This window comes from Polyodon spathula, chromosome 8 (genome assembly GCF_017654505.1).
Source record: "Polyodon spathula isolate WHYD16114869_AA chromosome 8, ASM1765450v1, whole genome shotgun sequence".
In the NCBI taxonomy this organism is placed as follows: Eukaryota; Metazoa; Chordata; class Actinopteri; order Acipenseriformes; family Polyodontidae; genus Polyodon; species Polyodon spathula.
The window spans coordinates 9,061,641-9,081,762 of record NC_054541.1 but is presented as its reverse complement, the minus strand read 5'-3'; the positions used below and the strand labels follow the sequence as shown (position 1 = coordinate 9,081,762).

Below are 20,122 nucleotides of genomic sequence, written 5' to 3'. Positions count from 1 at the left end.
TCCTTATGCAAAGGTCTTTGTATATATCTTAGTATTAACTGAGGGGGGCAGTGTGGTCTTTTTTGAGCTGAGGGAGGCAGAGTGGTGCAGTGGTTAGAACTGAGGGACTGAGAGACAGTGGGACCTTAGACAGTGGGAAGGGGCAGTGAAGCATAACGGTTAGCCGAGTGACACAGATGGAAGCAGTGCTGCCTAGTGGTTAGTAATGAGACAATGGGTAGCAGGTTTCTTTTCTTACTTACTTTCCCTCTGCAGGATATCCTGTCCTTCAGATTATTCAAGCCCACTATTCCACAGCAGATCCTGCTTAGTGATAGAGAGGCAGTTCCCACCTGTGTCTTCAGCCTCTCAGCCTCATTCAAGTGACCACCAGGAAGAAACACCCTCTTAGATATTACAGGCTGTCCTGGCGTGTGAGTCAGATTCACTCTGAAAGACAAAAATGTTTGCACCATCCATGGCTGTGGGCCTAAGGTTAGAAAAGCACTGAGGACAGCACATAGGAGCCACATGTCTCTTTCTCAAGATTGTCTACATTAAATACAGCTCACTTTGTTGTAGCTACTGGAAAATAAATGTGTGTACGCATTTTTAACCCCCAAACCAGTATCCCAGCTACTGTAGTTAAACCTAGACTAGGTAAAATCTAAAGAACTTGGGTGCCTGACCAGAAATGGTTGCTAAAACATGTTAAGTTGAGCTACAGTATTAGCAGACCATCTTTCTCCACAACCCATGAGGGCAAATGCACTGCAGTGCTCCCTGTGCGCCTCCAGCCAGGATCAACATCTCAGCATGATCAGGACTCGGATCAGCAGTCTCCCAAGGACAGTGGTAGCGCCTCCTGTGGACTAGCCATGTTCCACGACTTTAAATAATGAGGAATATGAATTGTCATTTTCTTATACAGTAAGTTCAGGCGGGTATTAATCTACAGTCTTCAATCTGCTGCCATTGGAGTCAGAACACTTATTTGTAACAAAAAACAAGCAGCAGCTTACCAGATATTTCTACAGGAATTTGCATTTGCTATTCAGTTTTACTGATTACATGTGGATTATGCAATGATTTCCACTGAGGGGTAGTTACTGTATTTGCTGTATGGTATTTCTCAATTAATAACCTCTAATCACTTCATTGATTGTTTGGACTAGCTTGCCTCGGAGTAAAGTACAAACTTCTAAAATTGTAGGATTCAGCGCCCTCTGCCTGCAATTAAAGGGAAAGCTAGTCACCAATATTTTTTCACTGAATATGGGGGAAAAATGGCATCTTCATATGAGGCAGTCATGCATTTGCATCATCCATATGCCCCCATATCAAGACTAGAAGAAAGGTTTTTGTATCAGTCTCCATGAGGTCTACATACCAAGATCTGGTATTGTATATATATATATATATATATATATATATATATATATATATATATATATATATATATATATATATATATATATATATATATATATATATATATATATATATATATATATATATATATATATATATATATATATATGTCCAGAGTGGTGGTGTAATATTTCTGAAGCATTAAAGTCAGGAAGACAGTGGGTAGTGCTGCATATATTATATTTATTTCATCCTTCCATGTATTTCCTCGAGTCTGTACAGTACATGTGACTATTTAGTGGTAATGCCCTCAAACCTGACTAAGCAGACAGTACAACTCAAGCAATCGACTGACCACACACATGAACATGTCACGAAATCAAAGCCACTGGGCTTGAACCAGCTCTCTGGCATCGGAAAAAACAATGCCACACATGGCTTTTACATACACTCTCGTTTACCGTCTCAACTGAAATTCACACTTAGAGAAACAATCCGCATTCCATGTGAAAAGGGAATACTCTAGAACCACACAACAAGCACAATTTGTATTTGGCCCAATATCCCAAAGCACTGACATGAAATGATTGAACTAATACACTAAAAATGGCAAGTCTTAACAGCTGTTCTTATTGGCACAGTCTCCAAAAGATAAGAGATTCCTACTAATCCATCTTGCCTTCTTGCAATTACACCCCCACACTCCAGCAGTCAATTAAGGACTGGCAGGAGATCAAGTATCATCTAACTGAGAAAAAAGGGAATTATTTTACCAGGCCTATCAAAAGTGAACACAATCTTGTTGAAACTTTTACAGCCCACTTGAACTGCTTCACCCCTATTGCTTTGACACGGCCTGTATTTGAGCAATGTGTTTCACAGTTGTTTTCTGCCTGCATGTCCCAGGCAGCATAGTGTCCAGCTCACAGCAGTTCAGTCTCCTCATCCTCGTCCTCTGAGCCGGAGGGCCCTTGCATCACCTCCTCGTACCACTTGTTAGTCAGAGTCTTCATCTGGATACGCATGTGGAGTAGGTCCTAGGGACAGACAGAGCTGTTACAACAGTCAGCTTCAGATGTTTTCTTAATGTAGGATTCAAATATCAAATGAGTGGTATAGAACTAGAACAGGTCAACTAAGATAAAGGCCTTGGTGTTGTTACAGAGTCATCGTTGTGTGGGGAAGCAATAAAAAAAAAAAAATCTAACAAAATGTGTTCATAGTATGAAGCGTGTCACATTGCTGTGGTGTACGTGATTGATTGATACATGTTTAGTGCCAATTACTTAAGAACACAAAAGGAATGTCTTTTCAACTCCCTGCACCAACCTTGAAGTCAAACAGGCAATGTCAATAAAAAGTGACTTGTATTTAAACCCATTTTTGCCTAACCAGACTACAACAAAAACCATTGTATACAGCAAATATGCCAAAAACCAGTGTGTAAACTGTACGAAACGATATCAGTAACATGACCACCCCATAACCAAACATTGCTTTTAGTCTGTGTAAAAGCAGAAAAGAGCTTAGCTATAGTGGCTGTCTGGGGTCCCTTATCTATCCTGCACACACTCAATGAAACAGCCCCCCGGCGTGTCAGATGCACGTATGTAAGAGCGACAGACAGCTGGTTGGGCGAGTGAAGAAGGGGTTCAGGTACCTGCCGTCGAGCCACATGAAGCCCTTCAGATCGTGCTGCGCATCATGGAGCATCGTACTCCTCCTCCGTCAGTTCTGACAAGTGCTCCGACTCGATTGTGTTGCCCTGGCAACCAGACACAAGACCCTGTTACTCACTGACTACCAACGCAGGGCACCACAAATCACCCTCACCTGAACATTCAGAACCCCTGGAAAATGCAAATGTTCCGACCAAATGAAAGTACAGCATTATTGAACCACTGTAAGTGTGCATCTCCGGTCCTTGAATTCTTAAGCGGTTATTTCAGAGCCTAGTGAAGCTGCTGAGGTTTTTCATCAGTGGCTGCTTACCACTTTCTCCATCTTGCTCAGGTTGATGTCCTTCTTGTATTTGTGGGAGCTCTTGCAGTCGTCGATGTCAATCAGGCGGATGAGGTACATGGTGCTGCCCACTAGCAGCAGGATGGTCAATAGCATGATGACAATAGTGGCTCCAGACTCAAATGGTGGCTCAGGACATAGGGGATTGCACGACACAATCCTGAGGGGGGGGGGGGGGGGGGGGGGGGGGGGGGGGGGGGGAATGCAACCAGTGAATGGGATTAAAACCTGAAGAACGGGTATAATTCAGTTATATTAAGACTATGCAATATTTAAAGACTTCAACCATTTTTAGCGTGTTTGTCTTTTTATCCTACATGTCCACTCTTTCCATTGATATGTATAATGCTAGATTTAGAATCAAAAGACATACTGTATGTACCACACTCTAAACCGTGCCAAACCCTTACCACTGAACCACATGATGAACATCATGTTGGGTGTGATCTTGTGATCCCTGAAGATGTTGATGAGGAAAGAAAGGGGGAAGAGATTCACTGCACACCCCAGTAACACCAGCAACTGCAGAAAGAGGGTTGTTAATACTGCACAGTATCCTAGCCTGGATTGTTCTGTCTCCCTTATTAAGTTGTGCAGACAAAATATCCCAGCTTACAGTATGTGCACATACATGTGGGGTTGGCATCTTGCTTTCAGATTGGGTGAATTTGTTATTTCAGGCTGTATTTGAATACTTTATCAAGCATAGCTATCTCTAATATGGAGATCTTTTATATTTATTGTTGCTACTGCTGCAAGTGTGTCAACACCCTGAACACATACAGTGGATCTCAAAAGTATTCACCCCCCTTGGACTTTTCCATGTTTTATTATGCTACAACATGGAATCAAAATGGATTTAATTAGGAGTTTTTGCCACTGATCATCAAAAAAAAGTCCATAATGTCAAAGTGAAAAATAAAATCTACAAACTGTTCTAAATCGAAAATAATTGATTGCATAAGTATTCACCCCCTTGGGTCAATATTTGGTAGAGGCACCTTTGGCAGCAATTACAGCCATGAGTCTATTTGGATAAGTCTCTACCAGCTTTGCACATCTAGACACTGCAATTTTTGCCCATTTGCAAAATTGCTCAAGCTCTGTCAAGTTGGATGGGGACCTTTGGTGAACAGTAATTTTCAACTCTTTGCACATATTCTCAATTGGATTGAGGTCCGGGCTTTGACTGGGCTACTCCAGGATATTGACCTTTTTGTTTTTAAGCCACTCCAGTTTGGCTTTGGCTATATGTTGGGGTCACTGTCCTGCTGGAAGATGAATCTTCTCCCAAGTCCCAGGTCTCTTGCAGACTTCAGCAGGTTTTCCTCCAGGATTTCTCTGTACTTTGCTGCATCCATTTTGCCCTCTATCTTCACAAGCTTTCCAGGCCCCGATGCAGAGAAGCATCACCATAGCATGATGCTGCCACCACCATGCTTCACGGTATGGATGGTATTCTCAGGTTGATGTGTGGGGTTAGGCTTAAAAAAAGCCAAAAAGCTCTATTTTGGTCTCATCAGACCATAGAATCTTCTTCCACTTGGTCTCAAAGTCCCCCACATGCTCTGGCAAACTCTAGCTGAGATCTGATGTGAGTTTTTTTCAACAATGACTTTATTTTTACCACTCTCCCATAAAGGCCAGTTATGTGAAGCACCTGGGCTATTGTTGCCGTATGCACAGTGTCTCCCAGATTATAACTCCTTTAGAGTTGCCAAAGGCCTCTTGGTGGCCTCCCTGACTAGTGCCCTTCTCGCCCGGATACTCAGTTTTTGAGGACGGCATGTTCTAGACAGATACACAATTGTGCCATATTCTCTCCATTTCTTAATAATGGACTTTACTGTGCTCCGGGGGATATTCAATGCCTTGGAAATGTTCTTATATCCTACCCGATTGGTACTTTTGAAGAATCTTATCCCGGATTTGCTTTGAATGTTCCTTCAACTTCATGACGTAGTTTTTGGTAGGAAATGTAATAACCAACTGTGGGACCTCCCATAGACAGGTGTATTTAACCTGATATCATGTGAAACACCTTAATTGCACACAGGTGGACTCCATTGAACTCCATTCAAAATTATGTGACTTGTAAAAACAATTGGTTGCACCAGAACTTATTTAGGTGTGTCATAGCAAAGGGGGTGAATACTTATGCAATCAATTATTTTCTGTTTTATATTTGTAATTAATTTAGAACAATTTGTAGATTTTATTTTTCACTTTGACATTATGGACTTTGTGTTAATCAGTGGCAAAATCTCCTAATTAAATCCATTTTGATTCCATGTTGTAACACAATAAAATGTGGAAAAGTCCAAGGGGGGGTGAATACTTTTGAGATCCACTGTATATAAAAGTTTTAGTTCAAAATCCCTATTCTTTATGTTTTGGACCAGTTTGGTTGAAAATGATATTATCAAGTGTGACTGCTTTGCCATATAACTGTATGCATTTTCTGTTACCTAGGATACCATGACTGCAATTGCAGCTCTGTTTTTTAAACTCAGGAACACTTACTATGCACCAGATCACAAGAGATCTCGAACTTGCGAGGGAAGCTGAATATGGACAAACCCAGAAAGGCGAAGACGCAGGTCTCTGTAGAAAGGTTAAAGTCAGTCATTAATAAAAACGATATAAATAATACACATCAAATTACACCCACTACTGTCATTTATGAACAAACATCCATGTGAGGCAGGTAAAGAATATCAAAACAGACATCCAGAAGTTTGAAATACAAAATGTATATTTAAAGTACAGTATTATTAAGAAAGGTATTTAGAATGATCTTCCTTGAAACACTACTGCAAAAGAGGAGATGAAGTAGTTATACGCAGATTTTAAATTACAAATTACAAACCTTCTGAGCCAGTCACAGCCGTCATTATCCTAGCTCAGACGTCCTAAAGCTAACAGTGATTTATTTTAAAGCAAAGGTTTTTTTTTTTTTTAACATTTGTCTTTCATTTGGGAGTATACATTACCAGCTAGTGGAGGCTAAAGATACCCATCAGGAGCCGCCACCTGCAAACTCCCTTTGTGGGGAATGCTCTGTGGTGAATGGTTGTTTCACAGCAGCAGTGTAAAGTGACTTTAACAGCTGGGAATGTAATCATTTATTACTTTTTTGTATAGAACATTTTAGGCAGAGCTAATTTCAAGTAAGGCAGTACATTTAAAAACAGGTGTATTTGGGGCATAGATCAGGTCTTTCTGAGTCTGATGACTGAGTGGCTGACAATTCTCAGCTTCAGAAAAAAGACCTTTTTAAATAAAGCACTAAAAACAGACTATTAGCGTCGCACTCTGTGGTCAGGAATGAAGGAAAAGGAAGTAGCTACAGTGATCTGAACCGCCTTCTTTTGCAGTTTATTATATCGTTGCAGTCTTGTTTTATATCCCCTTCAGTCACTGTGCATAATTGTACCATGTTTAGTATCTAATCTGTATCTATTTTATAATGCATAGCTTTTTTTTAAAAAGTTTTTTTTTTTTTTTTTTTAAGTTTAAGAGTTTATTCCCTAACCCTAACCCATAGGGCAAGTAGGCAAAGAGTCATCAAACCAAACTGAAGAGAGGGCGTCTTCCTCAGGTCAAAGTGTTTCAGAACCTGGGGGAGCATGGTTAGGGAGTTTACAAGCTGGCTATTTCTGTGTCTCCACATGCATATCACTACTGGAAATGTCCCAGAGCTTTTAAAATACATGCCTCAATTACAATCATTTTTACTGTCACCATTACCACTGTGCAGTTGATTTGTTATTCATTAAATACATTTATATACAATTTTGTACTTTGCAAAATAGTTAGAGAAGCTCTCTCCTCCATGTGGTTTGGAGTTGTTTTTTTTAACTAATGCCACCCTGCATCAGTGAAACTGTGCTACAAATGCACACACTTATGCTTTCAGAGATGTCTGGACCACGACACATGGGCGATTTGTTCCCTTAAACAAAGGATACGAGAGCTGAAATGAGGCCGGTGAGGGTGCCTAGAGCAGCCGAGCTGAAGAACATCTTGAGGAAGTAGCCGTGGGCCTGCAGGAATGTCTGCCAGCCACTAAAGTTCGAATTCTCCAAGCGAGTCAGACCCTCTGCCGTGCTGGAGAGGAGGATGTGGAGGGATGATGGGAGACAGAGGGAGAGGGGTTAAAAAAAGGAGGTAGATCAAAGCATGATGTGACACCAACGACTGGCATTAACACTGGTGCTACACAAACCAATCATTTGGTTCAATTTCTCCACATTGGTGTTGATGGGTGTTTTTCACTGCTTTCCCTTTGAATAGTAAACTAACCCAAACACCAATGACCCTCACCTGATTGTCAGTACCTGATTCTGTGCATAGCTCAATCAGAAAAATCAAATAATCTGTTTGCGCAGCACAAATTAATGCTGACATTTCACTCCAGGTTTAACAAAGTTTTCTTATTAAATATCTACATACCTATAAACAGACCAAACTCTTCAACTAGAAATCCTCCTCAGTGTCTTGTACTGTACTTATCACACACCCGAGTTTAGGAATCATGCAATATTAAAATAGATATAACTTAAAAGTAGAAGGAAAACATGGGTTATTTCAATTACCACAAAACACCAAAGAAGCTCAAAGCACAGTACATTTTCTATACAAGCGTTTTGCTCTTTCAAAAGCAGGACACAAGCAGAGATGTGCTTAACGTGGGATTCTCTCAAAAAACATCACGATTCGAAGACGCCTGAAGCAGTTTTGCTGTAACAAAAACTTGGCTCAATGCTGCCCTTGCTTTCTGGGAAACAGTATAGATTCCTGTTGCAAGCTTTGCATTGCGATTCCTAAAAGAAAAGGGATTGATGTCATGTGCCATTGCAATGCTGTTTTGTTTTAAGATTTTGTACTTAATGTCCAGGAATGGCTCTGCAACCAGTTTAAAAAATAATTTATTTCAGGACTTTTGGGGGGGGGGTGGTGGGGGGTTAGCCTTTTTTCAGCTGTGTAGGAAGAAAAGTAAAATCTTGTCTGTACATCCCAAAAAAATAAATAAGCCTTTTCATATAGACCTACATTTTGAACATGCTGTTTTCAGCACTGTCTTTAAACACATATTCCATCAGCACTATAACAGAATGGGATCGTACCACAGCACACATTTTGACCAGTTTAAAGAACAAAAGTTGTAAGGCAGATCCTTCTGGTTCTGCTTAGCGAATGACTGCTTGTAGTAGTTTTTTTAAGGGAGAAGACGTGGACCGCAGTGAATGGCCTTGTGTGTAAAAACAGGTGGTGATGGGGGAGGTTGAGACAGCAGTTCTTACTTGGTGAGCCATGTCATTCAGGATGCTCTCTCTGAACACCAGCATGTTGAAGACTGGGTTGACATTCAGGGCATTAAAGATAGCGATGGTGGGTCCACCGCAGAGATCAGAACTCCAACCGCAAAGCTGGGAGGAATGAGAGAGAAAGAGAGAAGCTTTATCAAATTGTAAACAGCCACAGAGCAGAAAACAAAAATGCAGGTACACCTCCAACAATTAAGGTTGTCTTAATTATTTCAGCACAATGGTTATTGATGAGAGTATCAAAGTTCTGTAATTAAAGGAAAGAAAAAAAGAACTGCAGGTCTCTTTAAAGGTCACACTCGTAACTTAATCTGCTTTGCACATGGTTAAAGGGTAGCATGTACGCTGTGCAAAGAAGCCAAGGTCTCCTTTCAGATCTAGAGGTATTTTAGAGATTACATGTTCTTACCTCTCTGTCATTGTCAACTTGTAAATAACATCTGCCTAAAAAAAAAAAACGACGACTTAAAGGTACAGATTTATTTTATATAACTACACAGAAATATTTGTCTAAAAAAGTACACATTTTAAAGCAGGGCATTTCCTGAATAGATGATAATAATGTGCTATTTTGACTATAACAGCTACAGTTTTAAGAGGTCCTACATCTTACTGCAACTGACTGAATAAGAGACCCGATGACAGAGGCACATTATTCACTGTAAATCATTTACATTATTCACCAACATTTGAATGAAATCCATTCTCCCCTCTTTCCCAAAACACTGGCAGAACCACATTTACATATCTGCTCCCCTCACAGGGGAAGTGTAACAACCTCACCTGCCCAGGAAGTAAATGCCTCCTCCCACAATGAAAGCTGAAATGAATTGTGGCAGGCTGGCGAGTGGAAAGAGGCCCAGAGACAGACTGCAGTTCAAAAAAAATAACTATTTTATTATAAATAAACACAAAAATGAAAGGGCACAAGGGCCAAAACAAAGCAATTTCAACACAAAGAAAGACAAAAAGCAAAACTTACAAAAATAACAATTTCCAGGCTGGGCAATGCCTTCACTGGATTCAAACTTTCCAAGCAACCAAAAAAAAAAAACCCAACCTGCTTCCTCAGCTCCCTCTCTCCAAATGAGAAGCAGAGGCCTCCTTTTATATCAGGTGGCTGGGCGCTGATTGATCGTTAATCAACCTAATCAACTAATCAACCCCAGCCACCTGAACATAATAAACCCAGGCAGGTAGGGGAAGTTAACCCCATCCCTGCCAATTTAAAGGGCAGAGCTTTGCTCTGCCACAGAATGTACCAAACACAGCGAAGAGGGTGATGGAGCCAACGTTCTGGAAGAAGTTACCCTGAAAACAAATACAATCCAGTTACAGCCCCATGGATCTGGGGTCACAGTGATGGGCATGTCAGTCCCATGGATCTGGGGTCACAGTGACGGGCATGTCAGCCCCATGGATCTGGGGTCACAGTGACGGGCATGTCAGCCCCATGGATCTGGGGTCATAGTGATGGGCATGTCAACCCCATGGATCTGGGGCCACAGTGATGGGCATGTCAATTCAGTAGTGTTACTTTCATTACTTTCCAAACACCACATAACAATAACAATAATAAGTATGGTAAGAACGCTCCTTACCTTGTGAAGTGAATACCCCGATTCAAATATTATTGGAGGCAGCAACAGAAGAAAGAACATGTTTGGTCGAAACATCTCTTCCTCCTACAGGAGGACAGAGGACAACGTTTATTTACTTTCACGGTACTATGTTTAGTTGGCAAAAATCTTGAAAGTAAAAAGTGACATAGTGAAATAAACACAATAAACGTGATCTGGAATGAACACAAGTGCCTATATCAACAATGCACTTGCCACTAAATTAACATCTGTTTTTGTCTAAGTATAACACAAAATTTCAGAGCTTCTACAAAAGCTCCTGTGGACCACAGCTACTTTAAAAGAGGGGCCAAGAGTGTTTCTCTGATACGTCTCCTTTGTTGTACTGGATAATTCATTAGGCATTTCCTACTGCATTAGGGTTTTTATACATCAGTTTATTTACATCTTATTTTGAATAGTCATACATTTACTTCAATCTGAGCTGGTTCTATTTGCTAGTCTCTGAAATGCTGATCAAAGAGCTACTCAAGCACATTACTGCATCAGTAACCAGTCAGCCCTCGCCGTTCTCCCTTACTCATCTCATTTGGCAGTGCTCTCTGCAGAAAGCATTACCAGACAGGTCCTAGAGAGTGCAGATTTCACTGACAGCTCCCATCAACATCACCAAGGCGATGACATAAAACCACTCAACTGGCACAGAGACATACATTCAATGCATTGACCACCCTGGCTCACTTCCCCAAACAGCGTTTGCATTAAACAGATAACATTCAAGAAGAAATACTGACTTCAAAAAAAAGAAAACCTGTATCTGGTACTACTTTTTTAAAATACTTAGCCTAAGCTAAAAATAAAAACCAGAATATAAGTCATGCCAACATGAATCCATGCAAATGACTCACTGCCCATGTGGATTCCTGTCGCTCATCGTTTGCACATATGTTTAGTGCTCCTACCACTACAAGCAGCTGCCTTCCTGTGACACAGTTATCAGTAAACCTGTTTTAGGTTAAGAAAGAAAAATAATCCTTCCACCAATCACTCTGGTTATTGCAATGCAGATGTCAGCATTAAAAATGTCTTCATTTTTTAAACTTAATTGCTGATTCTTTTATTTATTTAGTGATTCTTCCACCACTGTCTGTTTCAGACTATTATACTTTTGCATGGTATAATATTGCAATTGTTCTTTTAGAAACACTGAGACTTTTTTATCAAGGGGTCGTTACACCAAAATAATCTGCACCATCTTTGGTGAACGGAAAACATGACTGATACAATTGTCACAAAACTGTACAATGCAACTCAGAAGGCTGATTTAATGACACAGATGTATGTCCGAGTTGTTTTGCTTACTGTTTAGCACTGTACTTCTTTCCAAAAGTATAGGACTTTTTAAAAAACCTTTCAGGAGGACAATAAAAGTAACTCCCACCCTCAAGACTGTTAACTGAGTGTTTTTTTTCATTCTGTTTCTGCTATAATGACATGATGTGTGTGCAATAGTTTCTGAGGCATTTCCTTTGACCAAGGCTAGGAAATGTGTGAGATTGACAGATGAGTAGTAGGCAGCCACAATCAGAAGTTAGATTCTATTGTTGACCAACTATCTGCACTTAGAAGCTTAGGTTTCAAAACTTTCAATCCTACCTTCCAGTTTGCCAGCTCTTGAAACTCTATTATTTTTATGAATGCTGGATACCTATAATTCAAATGGCCACAACAGTAAAGATTTATCGAGTTATCTTGTTAGTTACAACCACTTTGAACTTACTGAGGAACAAAACCGAGAGAGGGACATTGATTTAACAGAGAACGTATACAGGGTGCCTATAACCTTGCCATCACTTACACTTTAATTCTGTATTTCAATTTGTTTTGTTTTTTTTGTTTTTTTTAGACATAGATATATGTAGATATATAGTAGGTCAGTGTACCAGGTCTTATTATTTTCGAAGAGCGATATCATTTGTGTTTCTAGGCCTAATGCACTGACCTTGATTTACAGTAGCTTAAGTAGCATCAAGTTCTCATGTGCTTGTGAATCAGGGTTTCGTGCCTTATTGTTGGTGGCTGCATGCCATCCTTTGCCTAGTCATGTTTTAACATGATCTTCAGGTTTGAATGTCACCAGTGGCGAGGCTACTGATCTCACGAAACAGGAATGAAACAGCGCCATTGTTGTTAAAAGCGATAGATTTTTGGAGTTTTGCTGATTGGAGTGCAATAAAACTAGTCATTTTCTTATTCATAGAGCTCATGTCGTATAATAAAATATACTGATTCAGTACACTTTTGTCATTCAAGTCATGTAACATGAAAGCACTTGTTTATTGTACATGCTATGTTTTCAGACAAAAAGGTACCGGATCTGGGATCTGGTCGATCCGGCACAAATTAACCCCTGTTGTACGTCTCAAATATAATGTTGCAAACATATATTTTCAAATGAAACCCGATACTACACTAGGTTAGTGTTGCAAGCCTTACTTCCAGTCTTAAACTAGCTGATATCACCTAGGAAGGGATACAGTAACAGACAACCTGAAATTAAGGAAAGCAAACTCAGATCTTTCCTTAACCTAGATATCATGCCAGTTACTTTTTAAAACTAAAATCTTTCTACATTAATATGTGTTTCTTTCAAATATGCCCATTTGTAGTGTAGATAGCAAACAGAAGTGCACTACAGATAAGATTTATGGAATTCGTTTATTAGTTTCAGCTTCCATAATTCAACAGGTTATTTGTCATTAATATATAATAATGAACATGCACTTCTTGTTCTATAATCACATGAAACTGACCCAGCACCAGTGCTGGAGACTTCTGTTAACTACTCATTTCAAACAGCTGCCTGCTGTGACACGAGGAACTATAATTCCAGGTTTTCAAACGTACTTATTGTGGCTGATTCCCCAGAGGAAAAGAAAGGATTCAGACGTCAGCAGCATTGGGAAATAATTACTGTAATTAAGTAGAAAGAGTGACAGCTGAGTGAAGGAGAAGGGGTGGGGAAGGGAGTGGCTGGTACCCAGGGATCCCTGACTAGGTGCACTGGAGTATGGCTCGCTCGTTTTACTCTCTTGTATAGAAGTCTTTAGGGCGGGGCTTCCCAACCCTGGTCCTGGGCACCCCCTGTGTCTTCTGGTTTTAATTCCAACTGAGCTCTCAATTTCTTAACTAGACCCTTAACTGAACTAATAATGTACTTAATTAGATATTTTTACTTGTTTTCGGCTCTTAAACAGTTGCAGATTTCAGGTTAGCGATACCATTTTAGAAGTAACTTGAACTCTGGAACTTTTTAGGAGCTGAGAACAATTAAAAAGGTTTAATTAAGAAAATTATGAGTTTAATTAAGGGTTTGGTTAAGTAATTGAGAGCTCAGTTGGAATGAAAACCAGAAGACACATGGGGTCCCCAGGACCAGGGTTGGGAAGCCCTGCTTTAGAGTGTGTTCATGCGATCTCAACAGCACCAAATTCCGGAAATCTTGAGTTACCAGCTTTGTAAATGTTTTCCACTGGAAATGTGTCATGTTGCAGTTCATTATGGTTTCTCATGTATTTCAATATGCTTTACCACACCTCCCTGTGAGATACAATGCTTACCTATGCTTTGTTACACTTTCCTAGGCTTTTACTTTTGCAATCTTTTATAAGGGCATCCACAGCCCATTAATGTGTTAACAAGATGCAAGATGCATGACTATATACATATATATATATATATATATATATATATATATAATATATTATATAATATATATTCAAGTGGGATCTACATCTAATCATGTGTTATTCTGTCACCAGACATAATTCTGCACAGCTTTTACACTCCTTTAAATACTATTTATAAGTCTCCATTTACTGATGGCTCTTCTGTTAATGTTTTGCTTTTCCATCTGTACACCTCAGATCACATTGCTACATACTGATATTAAAATAAACAGAAAAAGAAGCATGCAGGTTTAACAAGAGGGAGTAGCCTGTGAACCTATTGTACATTTATTTACCTTGCAACAATATCTGTGTTCAGGAGGATCCAATACAATTACACAGGAGAAACAGGTGAGGAAAGAGGATACTTCGTAGGTAGAGGGGAGCGCTGATGTGTGGAGCGGTCTTAATTTCTTTGCCCCTAGGGGTTACAGAAGACAGGACCCTCCCTCTCCCGTGTCTTCAGACCCTGAATGAGAACTGAAACTTCTGCTTAAGAAATACACTTACCAAGAGAGACCACTGCCACACTTTCAGGCAGGAAATTCAGTTTATACTTAATAAGCAGATGAACCAATAAGATGCAAATACCTGTGTGAAAAGTAAACACAGACACAGAAGTAATTAAATAATTTGTTTATGTCAATAAATTCTACTATTACTATGGGTACGTCAATTAATAATGCAACCATAACTATTATTACTAGTAGACTCTGTATCCAAGACCAGATGACCAAAACAGTACTTTACAATCCACTGCACTACTACTGTGCAAGTGCCTAGTTACTTAGACTTGGTATATGGGTATGAGGTTTGGTTTTCTTAATTAAAGTCCGTAGGAGGGTATCGAGCTTATGTTCTGGATTATTAAGGTGCACACTCAATCACTCTGTCTCACACGCAGTTTCTGTTCTTGCAAATCATTTAGTGAATGGTCTATAAATTAATATATTACAAAAAAAAGTTATGCATTTGTTTTAACATGCTGGCTGAGGTTCACAATGAAGTTGGTCATTTCTGTTCTGGAAATGTTGTGCTACCTATTTTATTAAGTTGTGTTTTTGGGGAATTTCAAATGCAACAGGACAAGTGTTTAAAAGTGAAATGTTTCTGAAAATTGGAAACTTGTTGTCTTTCCGAAAGGACACTACCAGTTTGACCAGTTAAATAGGTCTCTCTGCCCACAAACCCCTGTCGTTTCTTTGTTTGATCCTCCTCCTCCCTGCCTCCACTCTGCAGTGTGCCTTGTCTAGGGGGAAGGTGGCCCATGTGCCACTTGTTCTGCCCACTGGCCGAGCCATTCTTAATCACTGTATTGCATTCCTCTCAGCTCAGCCAGCATAGGGGCGGCTATCGAGCTCCAATGGATAGGGCCATGGCCAATTCTAATGTGAATGTATTATGTATCTGTCGAGTATCATGTTCATGTCGGGCATAGCTGTTTGCCAATTGTTCATGTGCCACCAGGCATATCTTTCACAACAAAAAAACTGTTATTTTTACTAAGTGGATGTCTTCTTTCTGAAACCTTCATTTCTCAGGTTTCTTGACCATATATAAAACAAGACAAGCAGCAGTTATCAGACTGTATAGGATTTATAAAAATTTTTAAAAAAATTAAAATAATAATTCTGCTGGAAAGGTAGGGAGTCCCCTAGGTAAATAAAACACATTAAAATGCCTCTCCGTCTAAAGAACAATTATTACCCAATCATTATTATCACCCAATTGCATCACATCATAATTCTTAACTTCCAGCACAGTTTGTTAAAGATCAATAAAGACTTATTTTCAATTGAGCCGCCAGAAGTAAAATTGAGGGCATCTTTGCAACCAATTCCAAGCTGAATCTAAGTTAAATGCCAACTGTAAGGAATTTCTGAACACATTCTCAAATAATATCTCCTGCTGCCAAATTCAAACTCCATTAGGGGAAATACATAAGAGTTAGGAATACACCCCACGGTCTGTTTAATGCTCTTTATAAATAGGTTAGACTGGAATTCTTTTCAATTTGAAATATGGCCTTTGTGGTGATGCCAGCTCCTGTTCAAAGTGTTCATCGTAGCTGACAAGTTCTGAATACATTTGATTTATTGCAGTTGCCAACCTGTTCAGCTGGAAAAACCCATAAGACAAATGTAAATATATACAAAAAATCATTTCTGGAAAATGAGCTATGAAAAATAGGTGGAATTTGTTATTCAAGGATATTGCTACCTATATGTACAAATTATAATAATAATGAGTGAAAATGTGCTGCATCCAGAAATATAAAAGTCACATGACCTTACCAACACGTTTATGTAAAAAAAGTATGGGGGAGCTAAGCCATTAACAGCCTTATTTAGGTCAGCAGTAATACTAATAATAATACCACTAATAATAAAATCACCCCCCCCCCCCCATAAGCTCAGGTGGGGTCCAAATGAAATGAAATTTAGTGACATGGTGGGGTTAATTGTCTACACCAATGTGAAAACGAAGCCTGGAAATCTTTACATTGAAATGATCAATGAAAGCATACCTGTTATTTCAAGGTATAAAGAAAAACAAACTTACCTACTAGCTAGAAAGGAAAGGTGGTTCATTAGTCTTGGTGCCTCTACAGCCATTTCATATTGTACCAGATGTTTAATTCAGCATGGTCTATGTATAGATTTGAACTTATTTTACAAAACAGAGATGTTCCAGGCAGTGCTGACATTAGCTAATAACCTGTAATAGCCCTGGCAACAGGTACCTGATTATTATCACAGAAGGCACTTAATTAATGTGTAAATGGCTCACTTCCAGCAGACCACGTCTCAGTGAACACAGACAAGTGCAGCAGTTAGCACCTACAAACCCACATGCAGTGCTGGGGCTCAGCCAACGAATCTTAACCACAAGTGTTTATAGAGCACGATGCTGTCCTAAATACACTTGCAGACATAAGTTATTTGTGTTTTAGTTTGAAATTCCAGTCACCTCCTCAGTCAGTAAAACCTAAAATACAAGACAAGTGCTTCACAGAGAACTTTGAACAGGCAGCCAAATGTTTAAAGCAGCTAGATGAAGCTCATTCGCTCCACCACCTTAAAACTAAATCTTGCCACCTAGTGTACAGTGCAAGGCTTGAGATAACATGCACTTGTACTGAGGCATCAATCAGAAGGGCTCCAGCATATTAATATATTTTGCACAGGAAGGTCTTCCTCCCCAGCTCACGGATCACCAGCAGGCTGAAGAAGATGGTCATGCCTCTGGATTGCTTCTGCTCCAGGGATTCCACCCCTGCAGAATGGGCTTTGCTGGGATTGGGGGTGCCCAGGTTGTTGCCTTGGCAACAGTGGTGGTGTGTAATGCCTCATTGCCCACATCCTGCGTTTCATTCACCCTATAAAAAAAATAAAATAATAGCATGTGGGAAATGCAAATGGGCTGTGTTTATAGGTGTGGCGAATGACACAGTCATTCGAAATACATTATTTGGAACACCAGCTAACCACACTGAAGAGCAATGTCATTTTTCACGAGCAGTTTGTATCGTTGTTTCAGGTCAAATAAATATGGGTTAATTCAAGAAGATTAAAAACTATGTACAAAAAACAGCATTTCTAAATACATTGCAAATATCTGAATTTTGTGTAGATGTTTTCTTTAACATATTGCAAGGTCTCCATTTCTCTCTTTGCAGTATTTCTTATATTAACAAAACCCACACTAACCAATTGGAAAATAAGATGGCTGTGGAATGGAATAAAGCAGTAAAGACTTACATTTTACTGTCGAGTTTAACATGCTTTAATGTGCTTGTCTATATATATATTATATATATATATATATATATATATATATATATATATATATATATATATATATATATATATATATATATATATATATATATATGCCTATAGGAAGTATTCACCCCTCTGAGTCAATACTTGGTATACTGCCACAGATTCTCAATTTGATTCAAGTCTGGGCTTTGACTGGGCCACTCTAGGACATTCACTTCCTTGTTTTTATGCCACTCCTGTGCCGCTTTGGCTGTGTGCTTGGGGTGATTATCCTGCTAAAAGGTGAATCTGTCTCAATCTTAGGTCTTTTGCAGACTGAAGCAGGTTTTCCTCAAGGACTTGCCTGTATTTAGCTCCATCCATTTTGCCATCTACCCTGACAAGTGCCCCAGTCCCTGCTGATGTATAGCATCCCCATAGCATGATTCTGCTACCACCATGCTTCACAGTGGGGATGGTGTTACCTAGGTGATGTGCTGTGTTGGGTTTTGCGCCAGACATAACGTTTTGCATTTAGGCCAAATAGTTCCATTTTTGTTTCATCAGACCACTGAACCTTTTGCCAAATCTTTTCAGTCTCCCACATGCCTTTTTGCAAATTCCAAGTGGGATTTTGCATGGGATTTGTGGAGTTCCTCACCTATTGTTGACACATGGACAGTTTCTCCCATCTCAGCCAGGGAATGCTGTAGGTCTTTCAGACTTGTCATAGGCCTCTGGGGATCGCAGGTTCGAGTCCAGGCTATGTCACAGCCGACCGTGACAGGGAGTTCCTAGGGGGTGGCACACAATTGGCCGAGCGCTGCCCAGGTAGGGAGAGCTTAGGTCGGCAGGGGAATCCACGGCTCACCGCGCATCAGCAACCCGTGGCCGATACGGCGCCTATGGTTCTGCAGCGGAGCCACCAGATCTGTGTTGTCCTCCAGCGCTATAGGTCTGATGGCCTCGCTGTGGATCCGCAATAAGAAAAATGACAGATTGGCAGGCATACGTTTCGGAGGACGCGTGCTCCAGCCTCCATTCCCCGAGTCGGCAGGGGGGTTGTGAACGGTGAGCCAAGGATACAGATAATAATTGGGCACGTTAAATTGGGGAGAAAACCAGGATATAAAATTGGAGGCGACTAAATTTATATAAATAAATAAATAAATAAATAAATAAGAGTTGTCATTGGCCTCTTGGTGGCTTCTCTGACCAATGCGGAAGAACGGCCTGCTCTAAGCAGATTCTGGGTGGTGCTGTATTCCTTCCACTTCTTAATGATCGACTTGACTGTGCTCCAAGGGATATTCAATGCTTTTGAAATCTTTTTATACCCCTCCCCTGATCTGTGCCTTTCTAAAACTTTATCCCTGAGTTGTTTTGAAAGCTCCTTGGTCTTCATGGTAGTATCTTGGCTTTAAATGCAGTACCCAACTGTGGGACCTTACAGAGACAGGTGTATTTAATCTGAAATCATGTGAACCACTTTTATTGCACACAGATGGACTCCATTTAACTTATTGTGTGAATTCTGAAGGCTGTTGGTTGCACCTGAGCTTATTTAGGAGTGTCATAGCAAATGAGGTGAATACTTATCGAATGAAGACCCCCATTTGTTCATACATTGAAAGTGTTGAGTAGGTTGTGTAAATCAAAGGAAAACAAATCCCATTTAAGATTTCAGGTTGTAACACAACAAACTGTGAAAACGTCCAAAGGGGGTGAATAGGTCCTATAGGCACTAACATACAGACACACACACACACACACACACACACACACACACACACACACACACACACACACACATATATATATATATATATATATATATATATATATATATATATATATATATATATATATATATATATTCATTCATTGGGACCCTCTTGTAACAAAAATAGCAAAACAATACCTTCCTAAATTCCATGCCTATTTCTATACATAACTACAGAAACATACATCTCCGTTTTAAATAACTTAATTTGTATGACATAAATTATATTTCCAAAAACGAATATACCCCGTATTTTAACAAGTACGATGTGTGGTTCAAGTGAACACTGTCATTGTACATTTAGGGACAACACTACTAGACCCTGTACTTAACGGGTTAAGCGACACTCTGTCAGGACAGTTAATCTACCTTCTCTCACGGTGACATACCGTTAACCTGGTAACAAGCAAAAACACAATGCACTACGCCACGTCACGCCATCTATCTAATTATTACCTGCTCGTTTGTTCCGGTCCAGTATTTGGTGATTACCAAAAGAATGTGGAATACATTGCCCGAGCGCGTTAAACTATTCATTTCTTAAAACTATTTTTAAATATAATAT

At 39.8% G+C, this 20,122-nt stretch overlaps 1 protein-coding gene across 3 annotated transcripts; it reads right to left on the bottom strand.

Annotated features, from left to right (window-relative positions):
* Positions 1-1,581: 1,581 nt before the first annotated feature.
* On the bottom strand, positions 1,582-15,203 carry LOC121319321 (sodium/hydrogen exchanger 8-like). 3 transcript variants are annotated; one of them, XM_041256632.1, is made up of 11 exons: positions 14,307-15,203; positions 10,304-10,387; positions 9,486-9,572; positions 9,112-9,146; positions 8,679-8,804; positions 7,344-7,482; positions 5,896-5,976; positions 3,783-3,829; positions 3,343-3,532; positions 3,011-3,115; positions 1,582-2,387 (listed from the first exon to the last, which is right to left on the bottom strand). In XM_041256632.1, exons 5-10 carry the CDS (start codon positions 8,693-8,695, stop codon positions 3,053-3,055), a joined length of 537 nt encoding a protein of 178 aa, XP_041112566.1. In that variant the 5' UTR covers positions 8,696-8,804; positions 9,112-9,146; positions 9,486-9,572; positions 10,304-10,387; positions 14,307-15,203; the 3' UTR covers positions 1,582-2,387; positions 3,011-3,052. The 3 variants fall into 3 exon arrangements, with proteins under 3 accessions (XP_041112566.1, XP_041112567.1, XP_041112568.1); XM_041256633.1 differs by lacking the exon at positions 14,307-15,203 and adding an exon at positions 11,191-12,204; XM_041256634.1 differs by lacking the exons at positions 7,344-7,482; positions 8,679-8,804; positions 9,112-9,146; ... (1 more) ...; positions 10,304-10,387; positions 14,307-15,203 and having other exon boundaries at positions 3,783-3,894; positions 5,896-6,850.
* Positions 15,204-20,122: the final 4,919 nt, after the last annotated feature.

Bases quoted from the DNA above. Each gene is read 5' to 3' on its own strand.
- LOC121319321 (XM_041256632.1), bottom strand. The intron at 5,977-7,343 runs GTATCCTTTGTT...ACCTTTCTACAG, and splicing joins CCGGCCTCATTTCAGCTCTC to AGACCTGCGTCTTCGCCTTT. The intron at 3,533-3,782 runs GTAAGGGTTTGG...CCCCCCCCTCAG, and splicing joins GTTCATCATGTGGTTCAGTG to GATTGTGTCGTGCAATCCCC.